General features: G+C 47.8%; 1 protein-coding gene across 1 annotated transcript in view; it reads right to left on the bottom strand.

Annotated features, from left to right (window-relative positions):
- Nucleotides 1–24380, bottom strand: part of ankzf1 (ankyrin repeat and zinc finger peptidyl tRNA hydrolase 1) — a 62182-nt gene that overhangs the window by 17196 nt on the left and 20606 nt on the right. Inside the window, exons 4-10 of the mRNA XM_072580065.1 lie at nt 22859–22980; nt 19263–19416; nt 14482–14704; nt 14218–14316; nt 11114–11281; nt 7753–7911; nt 2576–3002 (exon numbers count right to left, since the gene is read on the bottom strand). Of these exons, the coding sequence (XP_072436166.1) occupies nt 2576–3002; nt 7753–7911; nt 11114–11281; nt 14218–14316; nt 14482–14704; nt 19263–19416; nt 22859–22980 (1352 nt within the window). The remainder of the gene's footprint in view (nt 1–2575; nt 3003–7752; nt 7912–11113; nt 11282–14217; nt 14317–14481; nt 14705–19262; nt 19417–22858; nt 22981–24380) is intronic.

Genomic DNA, 24380 nt, shown 5'->3' with positions numbered 1-24380 from the left:
TATGTCTCAATCAGATCACCTCTCAGTCTTCTAAACTCAAGGGTATACAAGCCCAGTCGCTCCAATCTTTCAGCCTAAGATATTCCCGCCATTCCTGGAATTGACCTCGTGAACCTATGCTGCACTCCCTCAATATCCAGAATGTCTTTCCTCAAATTTGGAGACCAGAACTGCACACAATATTCCAGGTGCGGTCTCACCAGGGCCCTGTACAGCTGCAGAAGAACCTCTTTGCTTCTATACTCAATTCCTCTTGTTATGAAGGCCAGCATGCTATTAGCTTTCTTCACTACCTGCTGTACCTGCATGCTTACCTTCACTGACTGGTGTACAAGAACACCCAGATCTCTTTGTACTGCCCCTTTACCTAACCTGACTCCATTTAGGTAGTAATCCGCCTTCCTGTTCTTGCCACCAAAGTGGATAATCACACATTTATCCACATTAAACTGCATTTGCCATGCATCCATCCACTCACCTAACCTGTCCAGGTCACCCTGTATTGTCCTAACATCCTCCTCACATTTCACCCTGCCACCCAGCTTTGTATCATCAGCAAATTTGCTGATGTTACTATTAATACCATCTTCTATATCATTAATATATATTGTAAAAAGCTGCGGTCCCAGCACGGATCCCCGCGGTACCCCACTGGTCACCGCCTGCCATTCCAAAGGGGAGCAGTTTATCACTACTCTTTGTTTCCTGTCAGCCAACCAATTTTCAATCCAAGTCAGTGTAAATAATTAGTAACTTAGGGAAGTCAGTGATGTTATCGCTGGACTGTCAACCCAGAGAGCCAGATAATGTTCTGGGGATCCTGGATCAAATCCCACCACGGCAGGTGCTGGAATGTGAATTCAATAAAAACCTGGAATTAAGGGTCTAATGATGACCATGAATCCATTATTGAATGTTGGGAAAAACCCACCTGGTTCACTAATGCCCTTTAGGGAAGGAATCTGCCATCCTTACCTGGTCTGGCCCACATGTGACTCCAGACCCACAGTAATGTGGTTGACACTCAACTGCCCTCTGGGCAATTAGGGATGGGTAATAAATGCTGGCCTGGTCAGCGACGTCCTCATCCCGTGAATGAATAAAGAAACAAAATCTTGACCAACCAACCTATTGGTTTGGAAAGGGCCATGAGATCTTTAACATTTAAATAAAACTTTTGACAGTACAGAACATAAACAATACTAAAAGGAGACAACAGGTTGAAGCTCTTTGGTTGGTAGTGGGAATGAGAATGCAAGAAACAAGACACAGATAGCATTGGAAGAAGGCTGCTGATTGGTTCAGCCATCATTAGCAAGTGGAGGTAGCAGCAGCAGTTAACTGTCAATTTTAATTCTCAGACCAAGTAAGTAGAGTCTGATTGATCAGGGAATTGCCAACAGAGTTTGGCTGCCCAAATGACCCCTTTTAAAAAATAACGAGTAGTAATGCTCCGAGTATTCACATACGTAGCTTCTAGCACATTCAAATACATCGCACTGCAGGCCTGGATGATCATCTCAAATCTATTTTCTGTGAAGCAACATAAATCAATTCAACATCACCAGCTGGGCCTTCACTCTGATGTGCATGTTGTGCTGGAAGCTACGCACATTAATACTCAGGATGCTGTTTTATGTAGCTGAAAACAATTCTGCAGATACACTGCAACATTTTCAAATGAGGAAATCACAGAGACAGGTGAACTCTGCTTCATCTCCATGGCAATATTCTGACCAATCAGTATCTTGCTGCCTGGTCTGAGAATTAAGATTGATAGTTAATTGCTCTTGCTGCATCTGCACCCAAATTATGGCCCAATCAATCAGCATTCTTTTCACATTCCATATTAAATGATATCTCACTGTGTCTCACACCTGCACACACACAACATGGGGGCTGGGGAAAATATCAGCAGTACCGCAGTAGGCAGGAGTCAGGGGTAATAAAAAATAATAAAGAGGAGTGTTAGAAGTTCTGTTAAAAAAAAGAAAAAAATACATATAAAACGATACCTCTTATTTACAAATGGGTTTCGTGCGAGTTTGCAGGAGTGCAAAGCAAAACAAGCAGCAAACTTTAGTCTCCTTTCTGCAATATTTGATATTTCTGTTTTTACAACAGAATGGGACCTTAATTCAACATCTGAACTGAAAAGCTGCTGTCCAGACAGTCAGGCACTCCACCAGCAAGGGGCCTTTCATTCCTCGGGCTAGAAAGCTCAGGTTACTGTGTGTTTTATAAAGTGTCTCCATCTGCTCTGCTATCTTGAATGATTTCTGCATTTCTAACCCGAGGTCTCTGTGTTCCTGCGCATTGATGGTGGAGGGTGAATGCTACCCTTTGTTTTATATTCGCTCTCCTCATGCTTTCCACTAGAATGAATTACTTCACAGTTAATTCCACCTGCAATGTGCCTACCCATTCCACCAGCCTATCTACATTCTTTTTAACTATCTCTATGACAATGCTGTCTCTATAACACCATGAAATGTTTTGTCACGTGTGGTGCCCAGAATGAGAGACCTGGCAGAGAGTATGAGACCCTGAGGTGGTAAATCAGGGGCAGCCTCACCTGATGGCAGGATCACAGCCTGCATCCATCAGCAGGCGAACAACAGGTGCCTGACCAGCTGCTGCCGCCACATGTAGAAGGGTGAATCCTGAGTCATCCAGCACCTCACATAACATCGGCACCACCCCCACTGCAAGACACAGATCCTGCTTCCCTGGAGGTCCAAGGTTCAGCGAGTCTGCTAGGTGACTCTCCACTCCCACCTCACTGTCTTCACTGTCACCTGTTTGCCCAGAGGTCTGGAAATGTCGCTGCTCAGTTTCTATTGTACTCTCAGTTGCCTCATTAGAAGACTCCTTGTGGTCAGAGTGGCCATGCTCTGTGTTGTGAAGCAGGAGCACATTGCTTAGTAACTCCCGCAGGTGCTCCACATTCCCAGTCTTACACGCAGTGTACAAATCGTTCCTCAATCGATAATATTCATTCTCTGGAAAACAGAAGGACCTTACTGTTATTCTAGTGCTCACTGGGCCACCCTTCAAACCTTTACCCACTGTGATCCGCAGTGAATTAAAGTTAAAATTGGAATTTATTGTCACGAGTACTCAAGTATACATGAGTATAGTGAATAGTGTACAAAGTCACCATTCTCCAGTGTCATCTTGGTTACACACGATTACAAAACCAGAATTTTACAAAAACAGAAATAAAGGAAACACACAAACACACACAGCCTGTTAAACTATAAAGCCCAGATGGCTGTGTGTTTTATGAAGAGTGTCCATCTGCCCTACAACCTTGAATGATTTCTGTATTTCTAACCCAAGTCCCTGTGTTTCAGCACAAATTAAGCAGTACCTCGATTGACAAATGTTCACACCCTCCACCACCAATGCTCAGTCACAAGGAGCAACTAGGTGCCCAACCACATGCCAGGTATGGATCCAATCAGTGAAGAGAGTTCCTCGGATTCCCTATGACTCCAGTTTGGCTAGGGCTCCTGGAAGCCCACTTGGTCAAAGTGGCCTTGATGTGAAGGGCAATCACATCCACCTCATCTCTGCAATTCAGTTCCTGTCCATGTTCAGACCAACAGTAAAGAGGTCTACAGCGGAGTCCCACAGGCAAAACCAAATCAGATCCCAATGAACAAATTAATAATAAATAAGTACTGGTTGATAGCATTGTTAGTGACACCTTCCATCACTTTGCTAACAATGAAATTTGCTTGATGGGGCAATAATTGCTTGCATTGGTTTTGTCCTGCCTTTGTTTTAAGTGGGACCTACAGAGAGTCAGAAGTAGTGAGTAGAGTGGGTTCTTTCTTGATTATATGTTTGTTCGAGATATGTCGCTTAATTAAACTTAAAATATAAGCCACAACTATTAAATTAACCTGGGGCAGTGTTTTGTAGAGGAATAAGACGGTGTTATTTTCTGGGTCTGTCGATTGTGAAGGTGCAAAACTGGTCTTTCGCAGTGTGTTTTGTGCTTCTTGTCAGATGTGGGAGTTTAAAGAGAGTTTAAGGGTTACCGCTGATTATATGTGCAATAAATGCTGTTGGTTCCGAACCCTATCAGATCACATGGATCGATTGGAGAGACAGTTAGAGGCAATGAGGAATTTGCAACAGCAACAGTATGTGATGGATGGCAGCTATAGGAAGGGAGGGGGTCTGTATCTCAGATACAGTCACATAGATGGGTTAACTCCAGAAAAGGTGAGAGGGGTAAGCAGTTAGTGCAGGAGTCTTCTGTGGCTATCCCCATTTTCCAAAACAGCATACTTGTTTGAAATGATGGATTCTCAGGGGCACGTAGCATGAACAGCCAAGTTTCTGGTATTGAGACTGGCTCTAATGAAATGAGGGGTACGTCAGGTTTCAAAAGATCAATTGCGTTTGGGTATTCTAGTCTAAGGTTTCTGTGGCCAGCAGCGAAAAATCAGAATGGTGTGTTGTTTCCCTGGTGCCAGCATCAAGGATGCCTCAGAGACGGTGCAGAATGTTCTCAAGGGGGAGAGCCACCAGTAGGAGGTCATTGTACACATTGGAACCAACGACATTGGAAGGGAAAAGGATGAGATTCTGAAGGGAGATTACAGAGAGTTAGACAGGAATTTAAAAAGGGGGTCCTCGAGAGTAGTAATATCTGGATTACTCCCGGTGCTATGAGGCAGGAATAGGAGGATAGAGCAGATGAATGCATGGCTGAGGAGCTGGTATATGGGAGAAGGATTCACATTTTTGGATTATTGGGGTAGAAGTGACCTGTACAAGAAGGACGGATTGCACCTAAATTGGAAGGGGATTAATACACTGGCAGGGAGATTTGCGAGAGTTGCTTGGGAGGATTTAAACTAGTAAGGGGGGGGGGGGGGGGGGGGGGGGAGAGAGAGAGAGGTGGGACCCAGGGAGATAGTGAGGAAAGAGATCAATCTGAGACAGGTACAGTTGAAAACAGAGGTCAGTCAAACAGTCAGGGCAGGCAGGGACAAGGAAGGACTGATAAATTAAACTGCATTTATTTCAATGCAAGTGGTCTAACAGGGAAGGTAGATGAACTCAGGGCATGGTTAGGAACATGGGACTGGGATATCACAGCAATTACAGAAACATGGCTCAGGGATGGGCAGGACTGGCAGCTTAATGTCCCAGGATACAAATGCTACAGGAAGGATAGAAAGGGAGGCAAGAGAGGAGGGGGAATGGCTTTTTTGATAAGGGATAGAATAACAGCTGTGCTGAGGGAGGATATTCCTTGATATAGATCACATCTACTGCTCTGCCCTCATCAATTCCTTTTGTTACTTCTTCAAAAACTCAAGTTTGTGAGACATGATTGCCCACGCACAAAGCCATGTTGACTATCCCGAATCAGACCTTGCCTTTCTATTTAAAAGGCATCTGGATGAGTATAGGATATACTATACAGCACTGAAACAGACCCTTCGGTCCAACCTGTCCATGCCAACCAGATATCCCAACCCAATCTAGTCCCACCTGCCAGCACCCGGCCCATATCCCTCCAAACCCTTCCTATTCATATACCCATCCAGATGCCTCTTAAATGTTGCAATTGTACCAGCCTCCACCACTTCCTCTGGCAGCTCATTCCATACATGTACCACCCTCTGTGTGAAAAAGTTGCCCCTTAGGTCTCTTTTATATCTTTCCCCTCTCATCCTAAACTTATGCCCTCTAGTTCTGGATTCCCCGACCCCAAGGAAAAGGGTTTTTTCCCACTCCATTGGCCACAGGCCTCCAGTCTGAAAAACAACTCTCCACCACTACCCTCCATCTTCTACCTTTGAGCCAGTTCTGTATCTAAATGGCTAGTTCTCCCTGTATTCCACGAGATTTAACCTTGCTAATCAGTCTCCCATGGGGAACCTTGTCAAACGCCTTACTGAAGTCCATACAGATCACATCTACTGCTCTGCCCTCTTTTGTTACTTCTTCAAAAAAGCTCAGTCATTAGTGAGACATGATTTCCCACGCACAAAGCCATGCTGACTATCCCTAATCAGTCCTTGCCTTTCCAGATACATGTACATCCTGTCCCTCAGGATTCCCTCCAACAACTTGTCCACCGCCGACGTCAGGCTCACTGGTCTGTAGTTCCCTGGCTTGTCCTTACCACCCTTCTTAAACAGTGGCATCACATTAACCAACCTCCAGTCTTCTGGCATCTCACCTGAGACTATCAATGATACAAATATCTCAGCAAGGGGCCCAGCAATCACTTCTCTAGCTTCCCACAGAGTTCTAGAGTACACCTGATCAGGTCCTGGGGATTTATCCATCTTTACCCATTTCAAGACATCCAGCACTTCCTCTTCTGTAATATGGACACTTTTCAAGATATCACCATCTATTCCTATTTAGTTCATGGTCATACATTTAAGTATATAACTTTTAGGAATTAACTTTTAATGCAGAAAATTAGAGAAAAGCATTTCAAGTAAGCTTGGAGTGTATTATGATAAAAGATTGGTGTTAAATGCTGGAAATGTATGATCAGAAAACAGCAGGTGGACAATAGCAACTGGAAGCATTATGGCTATCGTCCAAGAAATATTTTTGTTTTGGGAGTTGACTTAAGGTAGTTTGAATATATCCAGTGAACACTCAAAGTAAATATACGTAATCAAAAATCAAATATGAAATGCAGATTATGAATTTGAAGGTCAGTTTGAGGACAGTCCCAAACATTGCTATGAAGATGGGCAGAGTTAAGGAAGGTTCTCTGGTTTCAGTTCGTCCAGGTGTTTGTGATTCAGATAATTATAATTTAGACCATGAATCCTTTAAAGTTTACAAAGAGATAGTGAAGTAAATGATAGTTAGCTAGGCCTGCACTGTACAAAATGCGTCCACCAAATAAGTAGAAATGGAGGACCAAAATTTTAAAATATATTCCAATAATCTCAAACAAAATTACAAGCTTTTTTTTGCAAAATAAAATCACCATTTCCTAATGCAATCTGCAACAGCTGCCCAGCTTTGGAAGTTAAATCATTCAATCGAGTGAAACCTGACTGCTGAAAATACACAGCTCAGCTCTCACTGGCTTCAAGGTTAATACAGTTTCTAAATTTTATGTAGAGCTGGTCTTTGGATCTGATAACATCTGTTGAATCATCATTCACTGTGTGGAATATGGGTGGAGCTTAATTTCAGGTTGGATGTTGGGAGGGAAAACAACTTGGAATATTGCCTTTGAAACAAAGAGAAGCATCAAAAGCCACGAGCAGGTTAGGTACTGTAAAGTAACCAGAACAAGTGACTCAGGTCTCCTCAGTTACGAGGAGAAGTTGAAAGTTGAAGTTCTACTTCCCAGAAAAGGTAAAACTGAGGAGAATGAAAAATACTTCCCATAGGACTGTGGCATTCTTCCGGGTGGTCCCTACATAAGTAACTATAAGATATCATGATGTGTGGAACTAAAAAGTTAACTTAAGGGTCTGGCATATTTGGGATTAAGTAATAATGTTAAACAATTTGTATTAGCATGTTTAAATGGTGCGACATACAAAATTCTGGATTAGTGGTGCTGGAAGAGCACAGCAGTTCAGGCAGCATCCAAGTAGCTTCGAAATCGACGTTTCGGGCAAAAGCCCTTCATCATACAAAATGTCTGTTATTTGTTAAAGAGCTGCAACCTTGGGGCAAAGTTCTCCCAGTTAAAATCAGGTTCTTAGATTTCTCTTTAAAACAGGATGGTAACCATGATACCTTGCTCCGAAAGCCCAGCAGCAATCACTTGAGCATTTTGCAGCTGCATCTTGATCTGTTTCTCTCCAGTGGAGAATGGAGCAGCCCCAGAATCAGCAGCACCTGTAACCTCACTCTGTGTCATCTCGTCATCTCCGTCTTCAAGGAGGATGTCAGGAGCTACTCAACAGAAAGACACACAATCAGGATAAAAACAGACTTAAACACACAAAGACATTGAAAATAGGAGGAATTGCCATTCGGCCCTTTGCGTCTGTTCCACCATTCCATATGATCATGGCTGACCCCCCTCCTCAAGGCAAAGTTCCCACTTTCACACATAGACCCAAGACCTATATCCAATTTCTTCTTGAAACCATTCTCGTCAAAAGGAAGAAGGTAGCTTACATAAGGTGAAGGAAGCTAGGGTCAAGCTCAGCTCTAGAGGATTACAGGCAGGCGAGGAAGGAGCTCAAAAATGGTCTGAGGAGAGCCAGGAGGGGGCACGAGAAAGGCTTGGCAGAACGGATTAGGGAGAACACAAAGGCATTTTACACTTGGGTGAGGAATAAGAGAATGGTTAAAGAAAGAGTAGGGCCGATCAGGGATAGCATAGGGAATTTGTGTGTGGAGTCTGAGGAGGCAGGGGAAGCCCTAAATGAGTTTTTTGCTTCTGTCTTTACAAAAGAAACAAACTTTGTAGTGAATGAAACCTTTGAAGAGCAGGTGTGCATGCTGGAATGGATAGAGATAGAAGAAGCTGATGTGCTGAAAATTTTGTCAAACATTAAGATTGACAAGTCGCCAGGCCCGGACCAGATTTGTCCTCGGCTGCTTTGGGAAACGAGAAATGTAATTGCTTCACCACTTGAGAAGATCTTTGCATCCTCGTTCTCCACTGGAGTCGTACCTGAGGACTGGAGAGAGGCAAATGTAATTCCTCTCTTCAAGTAAGGAAATAGGGAAATCCCCGGCAATTACAGACCAGTAAGTGTCACGTCTGTCGTCTGCAAGGTGTTAGAAAGGATTCTGAGGGATAGGATTTATGACCATCTGGAAGAGCATGGCTTGATTAAATGCAGTCAACACTGCTTTGTGAGGGGCAGGTCATGCCTCACAAACCTTATCGAGTTCTTTGAGGATGTGACTAGAAAAGTTGATGAGGGTCGAGCTGTGGATGTGGTGTATATGGACTTCAGAAAGGCATTTGATAAGGTTCCCCATGGTAGGCTCATTCAGAAGTTCAGGAGGAATGGGATTCAGGGGAACTTAGCTGCCTGGATACAGAATTGGCTGGCCAACAGAAGACAGCGAGTGGTAGTAGAAGGAAAATATTCTGCCTGGAAGTCTGTGGTGAGTGGTGTTCCACAGGGCTCTGTCCTTGGGCCTCTACTGTTTGTAATTTTTATTAATGACGGATGAGGGGATTGATGGATGGGTCAGCAAGTTTGCAGACGACACAAAGGTTGGAAGTGTCATTGACAGTATAGAGGGTTGTTGTAGGCAGCAGCAGGACATTGACAGGATGCAGAGATGGGCTGAGAGGTGGCAGATGGAGTTCAACCTGGATAAATGCGAGGTGATGCATTTTGGAAGGTCGAATTTGAAAGCTGAGTACAGGATTAAGGATAGGATTCTTGGCAGTGTGGAGGAACAGAGGGATCTTGGTGTGCAGGTACATAGATCCCTTAAAATGGTCACCCAAGTGGACAGGGTTGTTAAGAAAGCATATGGTGTGTTGGCTTTCATTAACAGGGGGATGGAGTTTAAGAGTCATGAGATCTTGTTGCAGCTCTATAAAACTTTGGTTAGACCGCACTTGGAATACTGCGTCCAGTTCTGGTCGCCCTATTATAGGAAAGATGTGGATGCTTTGGAGAGGGTTCAGAGGAGGTTTACCAGGATGCTGCCTGGACTGGAGGGCTTATCTTATGAAGAGAGGTTGACTGAGCTCGGAGTTTTTTCATTGGAGAAAAGGAGGAGGAGAGGGGACCTAATTGAGGTATACAAGATAATGAGAGGCATAGATAGAGTCGATAGCCAGAGACTATTTCCCAGGGCAGAAATGGCTAATACAAGGGGTCATAGTTTTAAGCTGGTTGGAGGAAAGTATAGAGGGGATGTCAGAGGCAGGTTCTTTACACAGAGTTGAGAGAGCATGGAATGCGTTGCCAACCGCAGTTGTGGAAGCAAGGTCATTGGGGACATTTAAGAGACTCCTGGACATACATATGGTCACAGACATTTGAGGGTGCATACATGAGGATCAGTGGTCAGCACAACATCGTGGGCTGAAGGGCCTGTTCTGTGCTGTACTCTTCTACGTTCAATGTTTAGGCCACAAATGCTTTCTGTGGTAGAGAAACTCACAGGCTCACTGCTCCCTGGCTGAAGAAATTTCTCCTAATCTCAGTCCTACACGTCCTACCCTGTATCCTTAGACTGTGACTGCTGGCTCTGGACTCCTGGTCATTGGGAACATCCTTCCTTCATTTATCCTGTCTCATCCTGTCAGAATTTTACAGGTTTTAATCAGATGCCCCCTCCTTCTTCTCGGGTCCAGAGAATATAATTTAATCAAACCAGTCACTCCCCATATGTCAGTCCCAACATCTCAGGAATCAGTCTGATAATCTTGATTTATTATTGTCACATATACCGAGATACAGGGAAAAGTATTGTTTTGTGTGTCATCCAGACAAATCATAACTTATGTAAGTACATCCGGGTAATAGAACAGAATGCAGAATAAGATCATTGCTGATTGGTCACCTAACTCCATGTCCTTTTGCCCAAATCCCTTAAAACCTCTGCTTTACGAAACATTTTCTATCTCAAATTCAAAATTAACAACTGATCCAGCATCAATTGAGTTCCAAATATCTACCACCGTGTGTGTGTAAAGGTGCTTCCTAATATCGTTCCTGAACAGTCTGGTCCTAATTCTCACACTATGCCCCCTAGTTCTACAATCTCCAAAAACTGGAAATAATTATCTTTATCTAACGTGTCCTTTCCTGTTAATATTTTGAAGACTTTGATCAGATCACCCTTTAACTTTCCAAAGTCTAGAGAAAACAGGCCTAATTTGAATAATCTCTCCTCATAACATAACCATTGAAGTACAGGTATCATTCAAAGTCAATATATCATTCCCAAAGTGTGATGCCCAGACCTGCTCATGGTTCACCAAGTGGGGTCCACGCAGGGTGCTGTATAACTGCAGCATCACGTCAGCGTCCATGTACTCCAGCCCTCTAAGATATAAAGGGCTGATAAAACCTTGATAATGGACTCGAGCATTATCGACACTGTCCCCATTACACAGTCCAGGGAGAGGTACAGCATGAGGTCACATACAGAATAACGCTCCAGCATTTACCTCGGATCTGTGCTGCCTTCTCATTAACGTTCCTCTTTTTCCTTTTCCTTTTCCTTTTCTTTTTCGGGGACATATCAAATTCCTTGAGCTCCAACGTTCCCAGTGTTTCTTCCAATATTTCCAAGGATGTTGGTAAGTCAGCCAGACTGACAGCCTCTCCATCACATTCTGAATGACAAGTACACAAAGGTGATGCCTACAACATGTGAGTGTGGCAGTTGTTCCAAAATCAAGAAACATCAGCTTCTTGAAAAGTCGTCTTTCTGTCCCAAGTAGGAAATGAGAATACACGACAGTATAGTTCTTCTACTTTGTGTGAGGATTCCTCATCAATAGCACCATAGTTTTAATACCCTTTCTATAAGAAATTCCCAGAATTGCAGACTTTGTTGCTGCATTAGTGTTCTTGTGGACAAAACTGTATGAATGATCAATGCTTAAGAAAATGAAAATTACTAGCTTATAATGTTATACTAGCTTATTGACTGCATCAACACATGCAGACGATTATATATTTGAATGTTTAAACCAATGTTCATCCACATTCTTGCCTTTCAGAAGCTACCTGCCTGCACCCACTAAGATAAAGGAGTATCTGCTCTTTGGTTCACTCTGCTAACCTCTACTGGAGCTCTGTCTCCCCAGAGCCTGTCCATCATCTACAAGGCACAAGTCAGGAATGTGATGGAATACTCCCCACTCAGCTGGACTATAACACTTCAATAACACTCAATATGCCTGACAGCAGCCAGGTTAAAGCAGCCTGTTTGATTGGTACCCCATCAAACACCTTCCACAGTCACTGCCTTCAGCCTGAAAGCCAAGTAGCAGCAGTGTGTACCATCTATTAGATACACTACAAAAACTCACCAGGCTCCTCCAAAAACAGCTTTCAAACACACGATCTCTACTACCCTACCTGCCCTGTAGAGACTCTATGATTGTATAGTTGACCCACAATGCCCTTGAGGGGGGGTGGGGGGTGGCGGAATTCCAGGATTCTGACCCCAGTGACAGTGAAGGAATGGTGATATATTTCCAAGTCAGGATGGTGAGTGACTTGGAGGGGAACTTGCAGGGGGTGGTGTTTCCATGTCTGTATGTCCTTCTAAGGGCCATTCGGCCCACTGAGTCTGCACCCACCCTCCAAACAGCAAGCCACTCAGCCATTGTATCCCCATAACCTCTCACTTCTCATGGCTCATCCACCTCGCCTGCACGCCCCTGGATACTACAGGACAATTTAGCATGGCCACTCCTGCTAACTTGCACATCTTTGGACTGTGGGAGAATAAGACCATAAGACATAGGAGTGGAAGTAAGGCCATTCGGCCCATCGAGTCCACTCCGCCATTCAATCATAGCTGCTGGGCACTTCAACTCCACTTACCCGCATTCTCCCCGTAGCCCTCAATTCCCCTAGACAACAAGAATCTATCAATCTCTGCCTTGAAGACATTTAGTGTTCCGGCCTCCACTGCACTCTGCGGCAATGAATTCCACAGGCCCACCACACTCCAGAACAGAAATCCGGAGACATTTCTTCAGCTGAAATGACCCCCTCTAATTCTAAGGCTGTGTCCACGGGTCCTAGTCTCCTCACCTAATGGAAACAATTTCCTAGCTTCCACCCTTTCCAAGCCATGTATTATCTTGTACGTCTCTATTAAGTCTCCCCTTAATCTTCTAAACTCAAATGAATACAATCCCAAGATCCTCAGCCGTTCCTCATATGTTAGACCAACCATTCCAGGGATCATCCGTGAGAATCTCTGCTGGACACGTTCCAGTGCCAGTATGTCCTTCCTGAGGTGTGGGGACCAAAACTGGACACAGTACTCCAAATGGGTCCTAACCAGAGCTTTATAAAGTCTCAGTAGCACAACGGTGCTTTTAAATTCCAACCCTCTTGAGATAAGTGACAACATCGCATTCGCTTTCTTAATCACAGACTCAACCTGCATGTTGACCTTTAGAGAATCCTCGACTACCACTCCCAGATCCCTTTGTACTTTGGCTTTACGAATTTTCTCACCGTTTAGAAAGTAGTCTGTGCTTTTATTCTTTTTGCCAAAGTGCAAGACCTCGCATTTGTTCACGTTGAATTCCATCAGCCATTTCCTGGACCACTCTCCCAAACTGTCTAGATCCTTCTGTAGCATCCCCACTTCCTCAGTACTACCTGCCTGTCCACCTATCTTCGTATCATCGGCAAACTTCGCTAGAATGCCCCCAGTCCCTTCATCCAGATCATTAATATGTAATGCAAACAGCTGTGGCCCCAACACTGAACCCTGCAGGACACTGCTCGTCACCGGCTGCCATTCTGAAAAAGAACCTTTTATCCCAACTCTCTGCCTTCTGTCAGACAGCCAATCCTCAATCCATCCCAGTAGCTCACCTCGAACACCATGGGCCCTCACCTTGCTCAGCAGCCTCCCGTGTGGCACCTTATCAAAGGCCTTTTGGAAGTCTAGATAGACCACATCCACTGGGATTCCCTGGTCTAACCTACTTGTCACCTCTTCAAAGAATACCAACAGGTTTGTCAGGCATGACCTCCCCTTACTAAATCCATGATGACTTGTTCTAATCAGACTCTGCTCTTCTAAGAATTTAGAAACCTCATCCTTAATGATGGATTCTAGAATGTGCAAACTCCACACAGACAGTCACCTCAGGTTGGAATAGAACTCGGGTCCCTGGTGCTCTGAGGCAGTAGTGCTAACCGTGCAGCACATAGACTACAGTGGTTCGAGAAGGCAGGTCACTACCACCACCTTCTCAGGAGGCAACTAGGGACGTGTAATAAACAAGTGACTCGCACATCCCATGAACAAACAAAGAAAAACTAGATTAGACAAGATCGACTTTGTTCTGACATCAGTCATAGCTCCACAGGATGATGTTCTCTCTCTGGTGAATGGTGGTGGTTTTAACCTGACAGTCACCATGCTTCAAGCAAGAGGAGAGGTTGAGGAGGTGGGACCTGCATGGGAATTAAACTCTGCATCGCAAACCAGCCATCCAGTCAACTGAGCTAACTTACTCCACCTGACATCAGCAAATAACAAAGTAAATGAAAAGCTTACAGGGCTTCTCACCCTCGGTGTCAGAACTTGACGCCTCTCTCACCACTTTCAACTTCTCCTTCCAAACTCGTTTCTGTGGGCTGTGGACCGCAGCGACATCAGATTCACTTGCTGGAAACATTATGACAGTAATTCACCAGGCCCACCACAGATCACTTGTGACGAAGGAGACCCCTTAGTTGGGCCATGTGCTTTCTCCTGGGCTCCTTGGGCTGTGTACAGTAAGCTACCTGTGCACAATGGTTGCTGTGTACTGCAGAATTGTGTGGGACTCACCATAGATTTCCACTGAGGAAAGGATGGCATGCACACGCTTCACTTCCTTGAAGGTGGCTCTCCTGGTGAGGAAGGGAATGCTTCGTAATCGGCTGTCAGTCCGGTCTAGGACAGGCTCTTTGCCGCTGAAGAAGATATTTTTGTTATAGCTGGGAGCTCGGATGAAAATGGCACTGGCTGTTTGCAGAGAGTCGGACCAACTCAGCAACAAATCCTCAACATCCTGCAACCAGGAATAAGCATCAAATAAGGAAGTGAATCAATGCCACATTCTCGCTGCTGCTCATGGCCAGAGAAGGATAGAGCACAGAAGGTCATTCAGCCCATTCAGGTAGGTACTGGCCCTTTAAGGGATATTCCACACGCCCCATATTTATCTCCAAATACAATCCAAAACCTTTCTTTAAGTCTGAACACCCGATTTAATATCTGTTTAATCTCTAGTCTCTTCAAATTCACTGAAGCTCCTCTTGCCTGAACCCATTCGAAGGAATTTCTCTCCTCCATGCCCTCCCCAAGATCCTAAAACGTGGTGACCAGAAGAGGACACAATAGCCCATCTGGACACTGAGTAGTGATTTATAAACCTCAAGCATAATTCCCTTGCACTTAGATCCTGCTCATAAAGCCAAAATTCCAGAGTGTTTAATTTTAAAAGCAAAAACAGAAATTGCTGGAAAAAGCCATTATGTCTGGCAGTATCTGTGGAGAGTAATCAGAATTAACGTTTCAGGTCCAGTGACCCTTCCAGGGACCAGATGGTAGCAGGGGAAAACAATATTTATATGCAGAGACTGGAGGGCGGGGGCGGGGAAGGTGAGGAGAGGGGCAAAGAATAAAATGGTTGGTGGAGATAGAAGCCAAAGAGAGAATACTTGGACAAAGGAGTTTGTAATGGTCGGCCTGGGAGAATGAACGGCTGCTACTGGGGACAGTTAGTGTCTGACAATGTGTGGTGTGGAATTGCAGCGCATGTGGTGGTGGGGGTTGGGGTAAGAACATGGGGGAAAGTGCCTCATACCCTAAAATTATTGAAGTTGAGATTGGGCCCAGGAGGCTGCAGGGTCCCCAAGCAGAAAGCGAGGTGCTGTTCTTCCAGCTTGTGCTGATCTTCCCTGGAGCACTGCAGCAAGCCTGAGGCAGAGAGGTTGGCCAGGGAACAGGCTGGGGGGTGACAGTGACAGGCAACTGGAAGCGCAGGGTCTTGTTACTGGAGGTAACAAGAATGAAGGTGTTCAGGAAAGCACTCAACCAGTCTACACTTTGTGGGAAGTGCAGGTAAAGTGCTGCTTCACATGGAAGGTGTGTTTGGGCCATTGGATACTGAGGAGTGTTAAACTTTCTGCAGTTGAAGGGGAAGGTACCATGGGGATGTGGAGATGTGTTTGGAATGGAGGAGATTAGTGCCAGGCCTCTACTAATTCTCTGGCATGCCTTTCTCTAGGAATTCTCTGGCATGTCTTTGCTTAGCCTGTCCCAGGATAGATGTGTTGTCCCAGTCGAACTGTTGGTTTTTTTCATCCGTGTGTAGGGCTACGAGGGAGAGAGGGTCGTGCCTTTTTGTGGCTAGCTGGTGTTCGTGTATCCTGGTGGCTAACTTTCTTCCTGTTTGTCCTACGTAGTGTTTGTGGCAGCAAAGGCATGCCAGAGAATTCATAGAGAAAGGCATGCCAGAGAATTAGTAGAGGCCTGGCACTCCAGCTACAACGCCATAAACAAACACATAGATCTAGATACCATCTATCAACCCCTCAGAAAACGAACAGGAAATGACATCACCACAAACCCCAGGAACCCCATCCAGGAGAAAGATATAAATAGAAAGCAGGAGACAACAGCTTCACTTCACTTGGAGGTCGCCACTGATGATGTTACCTAGCCAGGTAATGAAAGGTCTGGATATCAAACCTACAGGTCAGCGAGCAAACATACACCCTATTGATAAACTTATCCAATTCCAGACAAGAGAGGGAAGCATCTTCGATATATCAGAGAAAGAATTGTGGGTGGGGACTGGAACAGGAATGGAACAAGAAATGTTCCACATACGCCACAAAGAGACGGGTGTAACTGGGGCCTACGTAGGTACCCACGGCCATCCCTTTGAGCTAAAGAAAGGGAGAGCAGTTAAAAGAGAAGTTGTTCAGAGTGAGAACGAGCTCTGTCAGGGCAGAGGAGGATGCTGGGAGATGGGGACGGTTTAGGATTATTTTCCAGGATAAAGCAGAGAGCCCTGAGATTATCCGGTTGGGGGATGGATTTGTGAAGGGATTACACATCCATGGGAAAGAGGAAGAGGCTGGAGCCTGCAAACTGGAAAATCTGAAACTGACCTAAAGCAACAGAGGAATCATGGATGCAAGTGAGAAAGGGCTGGACAAGAGGAGCAAAGACCAAGACAAGGTAGGAAAAGATGAGTTCCATGGGGAAAGAGCAGGCAGAAACAATGAATCAGCCCAACAGTCCTGTTTGTGTTTTTTGGGAAGGAGACACAAGTGAGCTGTGTGGGGTTTGGAGATGATGAGTTTGGAGGCAGTTGCAAGGGGAGGTCATTGGATGAAATGAGATTAACAACTGTAGTGGAGACAATGATCTGATGTTTGATGGTGGGATCATGTTCCGGGGAAGATAGGAGGAGGTTCCTGAGAGCTGGCTCAGTCCACTGGGAAACAACACATTCTCGTCGGCAGGCTTGACAACCAAGTCTGAATGGAATCCGAGATCATAGATTGCAGTCAGTTCCTGGAAGGATACATTGGAAAGGGTAAGGGGGTTGGCCAGAGAAATTGAGATAACGTCTGTCATCTCGACAGGTGGGCGAAGGGGACTGTGGGACTGGGAGAGGACTCCTGTCCAAAGAAATGGTCACGGAGGCGAAGGGGTAGGAAGAAGAGTTCAACATGATGTTGTGCCTGAATCATTAAAGGTAGGGATGCAGAGGGATAAAACGGAGACCTTTTCTGCATACAGCATCAGAGATTGAAACATCAGGAAGGGTAGTCAATGCACAATCGAAAGGCAGGATGGAGACAAAGGGAAGGTGAAGAGAGGAAGGCTCTGGAGGGCCATGGATATCTCAAAGTGTCTTGTGTCCTTTAACTGTTGAAAGGAAAGGAACATCTAGTGCAGTGTAACTTGGACTTTCAAAGGGTGCCCACAAACATCTCCAAGTCTGACCGCTTCAGCACCCCTTTCAACTTGGCTCCTCTACTGCATTCTTTACACTGTGGTCATTTCCTGTCCATTAAATTTCTAAGGCAAAAGTGAGGACTGCAGATGCTGGAAACCAGAGTTTAGATCAGTGTGGTGCTGGAAAAGCACAGCAGGTCAGGCAGCATCTGAGGAGCAGGAAAATTGACATTTCGGGCAAAAGCCTTTCATCAGGAATAGAGGCAGGAAGCCTCCTGGGTGGAGAGATAAATGGGGGGGTGGGGCTGGGAAGAAGGTAGCAAAGAGTACAATAGGTGAATAGGAGTGGGGATGGAGGTGATAGGTCAGAGAGGAGGGTGGAGTGGATATGTGGGAAGGGAGATTGGCAGGTAGGACAGGTCATGGGGATGGTGCTGAGCTGGAAGGATGGAACTGGGGTAAGGTGGGGGGAGGGGAAGTGAGAAAGCTGTTGAAGTCCACATTGATGCCCTGGAGTTGAAGTGTTCTGAGGCGGAAGATGAGGCGTTCATCCTCCAGGCGTCTGGTGGTGAGGGAGCGACGGTGAAGGAGGCCTAGGACCTCCATGTCCTCGGCAGAGTGGGAGGGGGAGTTGAAATGTTGGGCCACGGGGCGGTGGGGTTGATTGGTGCGGGTGTCCCGGAGATGTTCCCTAAAGTGCTCTGCTAGGAGGCGCCCAGTCTCCCCAGTGTAAAGGAGACCACATCGGGAGCAACGGATACAATAAACGACATTGGTGGATGTGCAGGTAAAACTTTGATGGATGTGGAAGGCTCCTTCGGGGCCTTGGATAGAGGTGAGGGAGGAGGTGTGGGCGCAGGTTTTACAGTTCCTGCGGTGGCAGGGGAAAGTGCCAGGATGGGAGGGTGGGTTGTAGGGGGGCGTGGACCTGACCAGGTAGTCACGGAGGAAACGGTCTTTGCAGAAGGCGGAAAGGGGTGGGGAGGGAAATATATCCCTGGTGGTGGGGGCCGTTTGGAGATGGTGGAAATGTTAGCGGATGATATGGTTAACGCGAAGGTTGGTAGGGTGGAAGGTGAGGATCGGGGGATTCTGTCCTTGTTACAGTTGGAGGGGTGGGGTTTGAGGGCGGAGGTGTGGGATGTGGATGACATGCGTTGGAGGGCATCTTCAACCACGGGAGAAGGGAAATTGCGATCTCTAAAGAAGGAGGCCATCTGGTGTGTTCTGTGGTGGAACTGGTCCTCCTGGTAGCAGATACGGCGGAGGCAGAGGTATTGGGAATATTGCATTTTTGCAGGAGGTGGGGTGGGAGGAGATGTAATCCCAGTAGCTGTGGGAGTCGGTGGATGCCAACGACCCGTGACACAACTGGCAGAGAAGGGCTCTACAGCGCTTTGTTAATTTTGGGATCTTGCTGTAACAAATGGAGACATCGTTTCTTAAATTTTAACAATTATGTCAGTTGAAAGGCACAGCACCAACTGTAAAGCGCTGAGGGACAACTCAACTGAAAAAACATGTTCCAAATCTGTATGTTTTTCCATTGCTGCCCCACATCAGCTGGAGATGAGTCACTGAGGTGTGGGAAGTGCACTAATATCCCAAACTTGCATTGGGAACCAAGATTACAAAGGTTACAAACCAGTGACCTTGACAAGAGCAGCTTCATTGTAACGCCTGAGTGAGGCCCCAGCAGACTTTGGTGCCCGGGTTTTATTCTGTCCATCCTTCGCGCCCTGAGTAACTCCACGCTTTGCTCTCACGGTGTAACGGTGAAACGTCTTGTGGAGAACAGCTTCATTCCTGATGGGGAGGATGGATCAAACTGAGGACTCAACAGAACACAACCTATAACCGCTGTCCACATCAGGACAGGTACAGTACAGGGTTAGATACAGAGTAAACCTCCCCCTACTCTTTACAATTAAAATCGACGGTCCATCTACACTGTCCCCCCATCAAACACCCCCATGGGGGGGGGGGGGGGGAGGGGGGCAAAGGCGGGGGGCAAAGGCGGGAGAGGGGGCAACGAGGAGGGGGGGGGCGAACGAGGAGGGAGGGGGGAACGAGGAGGGGAGGGGAACGAGGAGGGAGGGGGGCAAAGAGGAGGGAGGGGGAACGAGGAGGGAGGGGGAACGAGGAGGGAGGGGGAACGAGGAGGGAGGGGGAACGAGGAGGGAGGGGGAACGAGGAGGGAGGGGGAACGAGGAGGGAGGGGGGCAAAGAGGAGGGAGGGGGGCAAAGAGGAGGGAGGGGGGCAAAGAGGAGGGAGGGGGGCAAAGGGGAGGGAGGGGGGCAAAGGGGAGGGAGGGGGGCAAAGGGGAGGGAGGGGGGCAAAGGGGAGGGAGGGGGGCAAAGGGGAGGGAGGGGGGCAAAGGGGAGGGAGGGGGGCAAAGGGGAGGGAGGGGGGCAAAGGGGAGGGAGGGGGGCAAAGGGGCGGGAGGGGGGCAAAGAGGAGGGAGGGGGGCAAAGAGGAGGGAGGGGGGCAAAGAGGAGGGAGGGGGGCAAAGAGGAGGGAGGGGGGCAAAGAGGAGGGAGGGGGGCAAAGAGGAGGGAGGGGGGCAAAGAGGAGGGAGGGGGGCAAAGAGGAGGGAGGGGGGCAAAGAGGAGGGAGGGGGGGCAAAGAGGAGGGAGGGGGGGCAAAGAGGAGGGAGGGGGGGCAAAGAGGAGGGAGGGGGGGCAAAGAGGAGGGAGGGGGGGCAAAGAGGAGGGAGGGGGGGCAAAGAGGAGGGAGGGGGGGCAAAGAGGAGGGAGGGGGGGCAAAGAGGAGGGGGGGGGGCAAAGAGGAGGGGGGGGGGGCAAAGAGGAGGGGGGGGGGCAAAGAGGAGGGGGGGGGGCAAAGAGGAGGGGGGGGGCAAAGAGGAGGGGGGGGGCAAAGAGGAGGGGGGGGCAAAGAGGAGGGGGGGGCAAAGAGGAGGGGGGGCAAAGAGGAGGGGGGGCAAAGAGGAGGGGGGGCAAAGAGGAGGGGGGGCAAAGAGGAGGGGGGGGCAAAGAGGAGGGGGGGGCAAAGAGGAGGGGGGGGCAAAGAGGAGGGGGGGGCAAAGAGGAGGGGGGGGCAAAGAGGAGGGGGGGGCAAAGAGGAGGGGGGGCAAAGAGGAGGGGGGGCAAAGAGGGGGGGGGCAAAGAGGGGGGGGGCAAAGAGGGGGGGGGGGCAAAGAGGAGGGGGGGGCAAAGAGGAGGGGGGGGCAAAGAGGAGGGGGGGGCAAAGAGGAGGGGGGGGCAAAGAGGAGGGGGGGCAAAGAGGAGGGGGGGGCAAAGAGGAGGGGGGGGCAAAGAGGAGGGGGGGGCAAAGAGGAGGGGGGGGCAAAGAGGAGGGGGGGGCAAAGAGGAGGGGGGGGCAAAGAGGAGGGGGGGGCAAAGAGGAGGGGGGGGCAAAGAGGAGGGGGGGGCAAAGAGGAGGGGGGGGCAAAGAGGAGGGGGGGGCAAAGAGGAGGGGGGGGCAAAGAGGAGGGGGGGGCAAAGAGGAGGGGGGGGCAAAGAGGAGGGGGGGGCAAAGAGGAGGGGGGGGCAAAGAGGAGGGGGGGGCAAAGAGGAGGGGGGGGCAAAGAGGAGGGGGGGGGCAAAGAGGAGGGGGGGGCAAAGAGGAGGGGGGGGAAAAGAGGAGGGGGGGCAAAGAGGAGGGGGGGCAAAGAGGAGGGGGGGGCAAAGAGGAGGGGGGGGCAAAGAGGAGGGGGGGCAAAGAGGAGGGGGGGCAAAGAGGAGGGGGGGCAAAGAGGAGGGGGGGCAAAGAGGAGGGGGGGGCAAAGAGGAGGGGGGGGCAAAGAGGAGGGGGGGGCAAAGAGGAGGGGGGGGCAAAGAGGAGGGGGGGGCAAAGAGGAGGGGGGGGCAAAGAGGAGGGGGGGGCAAAGAGGAGGGGGGGGCAAAGAGGAGGGAGGGGCAAAGAGGAGGGGGGGCAAAGAGGAGGGGGGGCAAAGAGGAGGGGGGGCAAAGAGGAGGGGGGGCAAAGAGGAGGGGGGGCAAAGAGGAGGGGGGGCAAAGAGGAGGGGGGGCAAAGAGGAGGGGGGGCAAAGAGGAGGGGGGGCAAAGAGGAGGGAGGGGCAAAGAGGAGGGAGGGAGGAGGAAGGGGGGGGGGGGGGGAAGGGGGGGACCTTAAGACCATGGGGTGGGATGCTCTTTGGAGGATCAGTGTGGACTTGATGGGCTGAATGGCCTGCTTCCATACTGTAGAGAATCTATGATAGTTAGTTCATCCTCAGCCAAAGTATACTGTGTCCAGTTCTGTGCTTCCACATTTTAGGGAAGATATGTTGGTCATTAGAGAGAGTGTAGAGATAATTTACAAGACTCCAGGTAACAGGAATTTCAGTGACTGGAGGCTTTGGGACTGTTCTCCTTGGGAAAGATAGGCTTGATTCAGGGATTTGATCAAGGTGACTAAAAATTCTGAGGGCTGTAGATTTTGCCCGAAACGTCGATTTTGAAGCTCCTTGGATGCTGCCTGAACTGCTGTGCTCTTCCAGCACCACTAATCCAGAATCTGGTTTCCAGCATCTGCAGTCATTGGTTTTACCAGAGTGGATAGAGACATACTATTGCCATAAACCAGAGAACAAAGGCTGAAGGGATTTGGTAAGAGAAGCATTTCTCATGCACTGAATGGTTAGGATCCCCATGGTGGCTGGCAGTTGGATGTTTCAATCATGAAGTTTTCAAAAGGACATTGGATAACTCTTCTCTCCAGGGATGCTACTTGAGCTATTATAGATTTCTAGTTTTTTGGGGGTTTTAAGGGGCATTTCAGAGACTTTCGGGGCATTTAAGAGGCTTTCAAATAAGCACATGGATATACAAGGAATGGAGGGATTTGAACCAAGGGTAGGCAGAATGAATTCGTTTAATTTGGCGCCATGTTCAGCACAATATCTGAATGGTCTGTTCCTGTGCTGCATCTATCCCGCCATCTGTCTCTTACCACTGCATCAGTTTAATAGGTTGTCATTGATTCTATGAAATGAAGACCCCTTCCTGTTGGTGATGGTGTCGGTGGAATCACAGAAATGCTGCAACACTTCTCAGGATTTCTACAGTGGGAAGCTGGGATTCTGGTCCTTTACAAACTATTAGCCCCAGAGCTGCCCAACAGTTTAGAAAGATGTCATACATTGGCACAGTCTTGATCAGCCGAACAGCCTGTTTCTGGGTGCACTGTTCTTGCTTCTTAACACAGGCTGTGCGCATTAGCAATGTTCTGGCTGAGTTTTCCCAGTGGATAGGCCAGTAGGTGGTTGTGCAGTTCTATACTTACCCTCGAAATACAGCTCCAGCAAAATGTCCGCCGCCTGTCATCAGAATAACCCAGACAGTTTGAGGGTTGAGGCTAAGCAGTGACAACAGGAGGCTCTCCTTGTTCTCAGGCTTCCCGAGGACCTATGGAGGCAAAGGGACAGTCACTATAACACAGCAACTCAGAATAACCTGTAATGTGCACATACCCTGCATGTCAACATATCCTGAATGGGCGCAGCATGACTGAAAGCAAGGATACGTATCCAGTTCAGACCATATCGGAACCCATTCAACAGCAGGTACACAGCAATGAGCTGTTACCATCGGCACCTCCTACTTGCTCAGCACCACAGGACAGCAGTCCCTCTCATATTCGTGTTCAAGCCTGACGTGTGACATGAGCTCGCAACCCCCTGGTGACTCGGAGAGGAATGAAATAAAGTGGATTCAGCAGTATGGGCAAGAGAACCCCACAGGATGGAAACAGGGTTACATCAAACTGAATAGGTGTACAGGCAGGAAAGTAATTTGTGAAGAGGACACTAGCCAGTACGAAAAAGATACTGATAGGTGAATGGGAAAAAATTGACCAGAACAAAATGTGGGGAAATGTGAAGTTATCCATTTTTGCAAGAACATAGAACAGTACAGCACAGTTCCTTTGGCCCTCGATGTTGTACTGGTCTTTTATCCTACTCTAAGATCAGAGTAACCTACAAACCCTTCACTGTACTATCTTCCATGTGCCTATCCAAGAGTCCCTACTGTATCAGACTCTACTCCCACTGCTGGTAGTGCATTCCACGCACCCACCACTCTGTGTAAAGAAGCTGTCTCTGACATCTCCCCGTAACCTTCCTCCAATCACCTTCAAATTACGTCCCCACTTGATAGCCACTTCTACCCTGAGAAAGAGTCTCTGGCTACCTACTCTATCTATGCCCCTCTTCATCTTGTACACCTCGATCAAGTCACCTCTCATCCTTCTTCACTCCAGTGAGAAAAGCCCCAGCTCCCTCAACCTTTCTTCATAAGACACACCCTCCAGTCCAAGCAGCATTCTGGTAAATCTCCTCTGCATCCTCTCTAAAGCTTCCACATTTCCTATAATGAGGCAACCAGAACTGAACACAATATTCCAAGTGTGGTCTAACCAGGGCTCTACAGAGCTGCAGCATAACCTTGCTGCTTTTAAACTCAATTCCCCTGCTAATGAAAATTAACACACCTTATGCCTTCTTAACACCAACTTGGGTGACAAATTTGAGGGATTTGTGGACACAGTCCCTCTGTTCCTCCAAGAATCCTGCCTTTAACCCAGTATTCAGCATTCAAATTTGACCTTCCAAAGTGAATCACTTCACACTTTTCCAGGTTGAACTTCATCTGCCACTTCTCAGCCCAGAACGGATCCTGTCAATGTCCCATTGCAACCTACAACAGCTCTCCACACTATCCACCATTCCACCAACTTTCATGACATCAGCAAACTTACTAACCCACCCTTCCACTTCCTCACATAAGTCATTTATAAAAATCAC

Source organism: Chiloscyllium punctatum, chromosome 10 (assembly GCF_047496795.1).
Source record: "Chiloscyllium punctatum isolate Juve2018m chromosome 10, sChiPun1.3, whole genome shotgun sequence".
NCBI classification, from domain to species: Eukaryota; Metazoa; Chordata; class Chondrichthyes; order Orectolobiformes; family Hemiscylliidae; genus Chiloscyllium; species Chiloscyllium punctatum.
The sequence above is the reverse complement of the archived record's forward strand: the minus strand, read 5'-3'. Positions and strand labels throughout refer to the sequence as shown.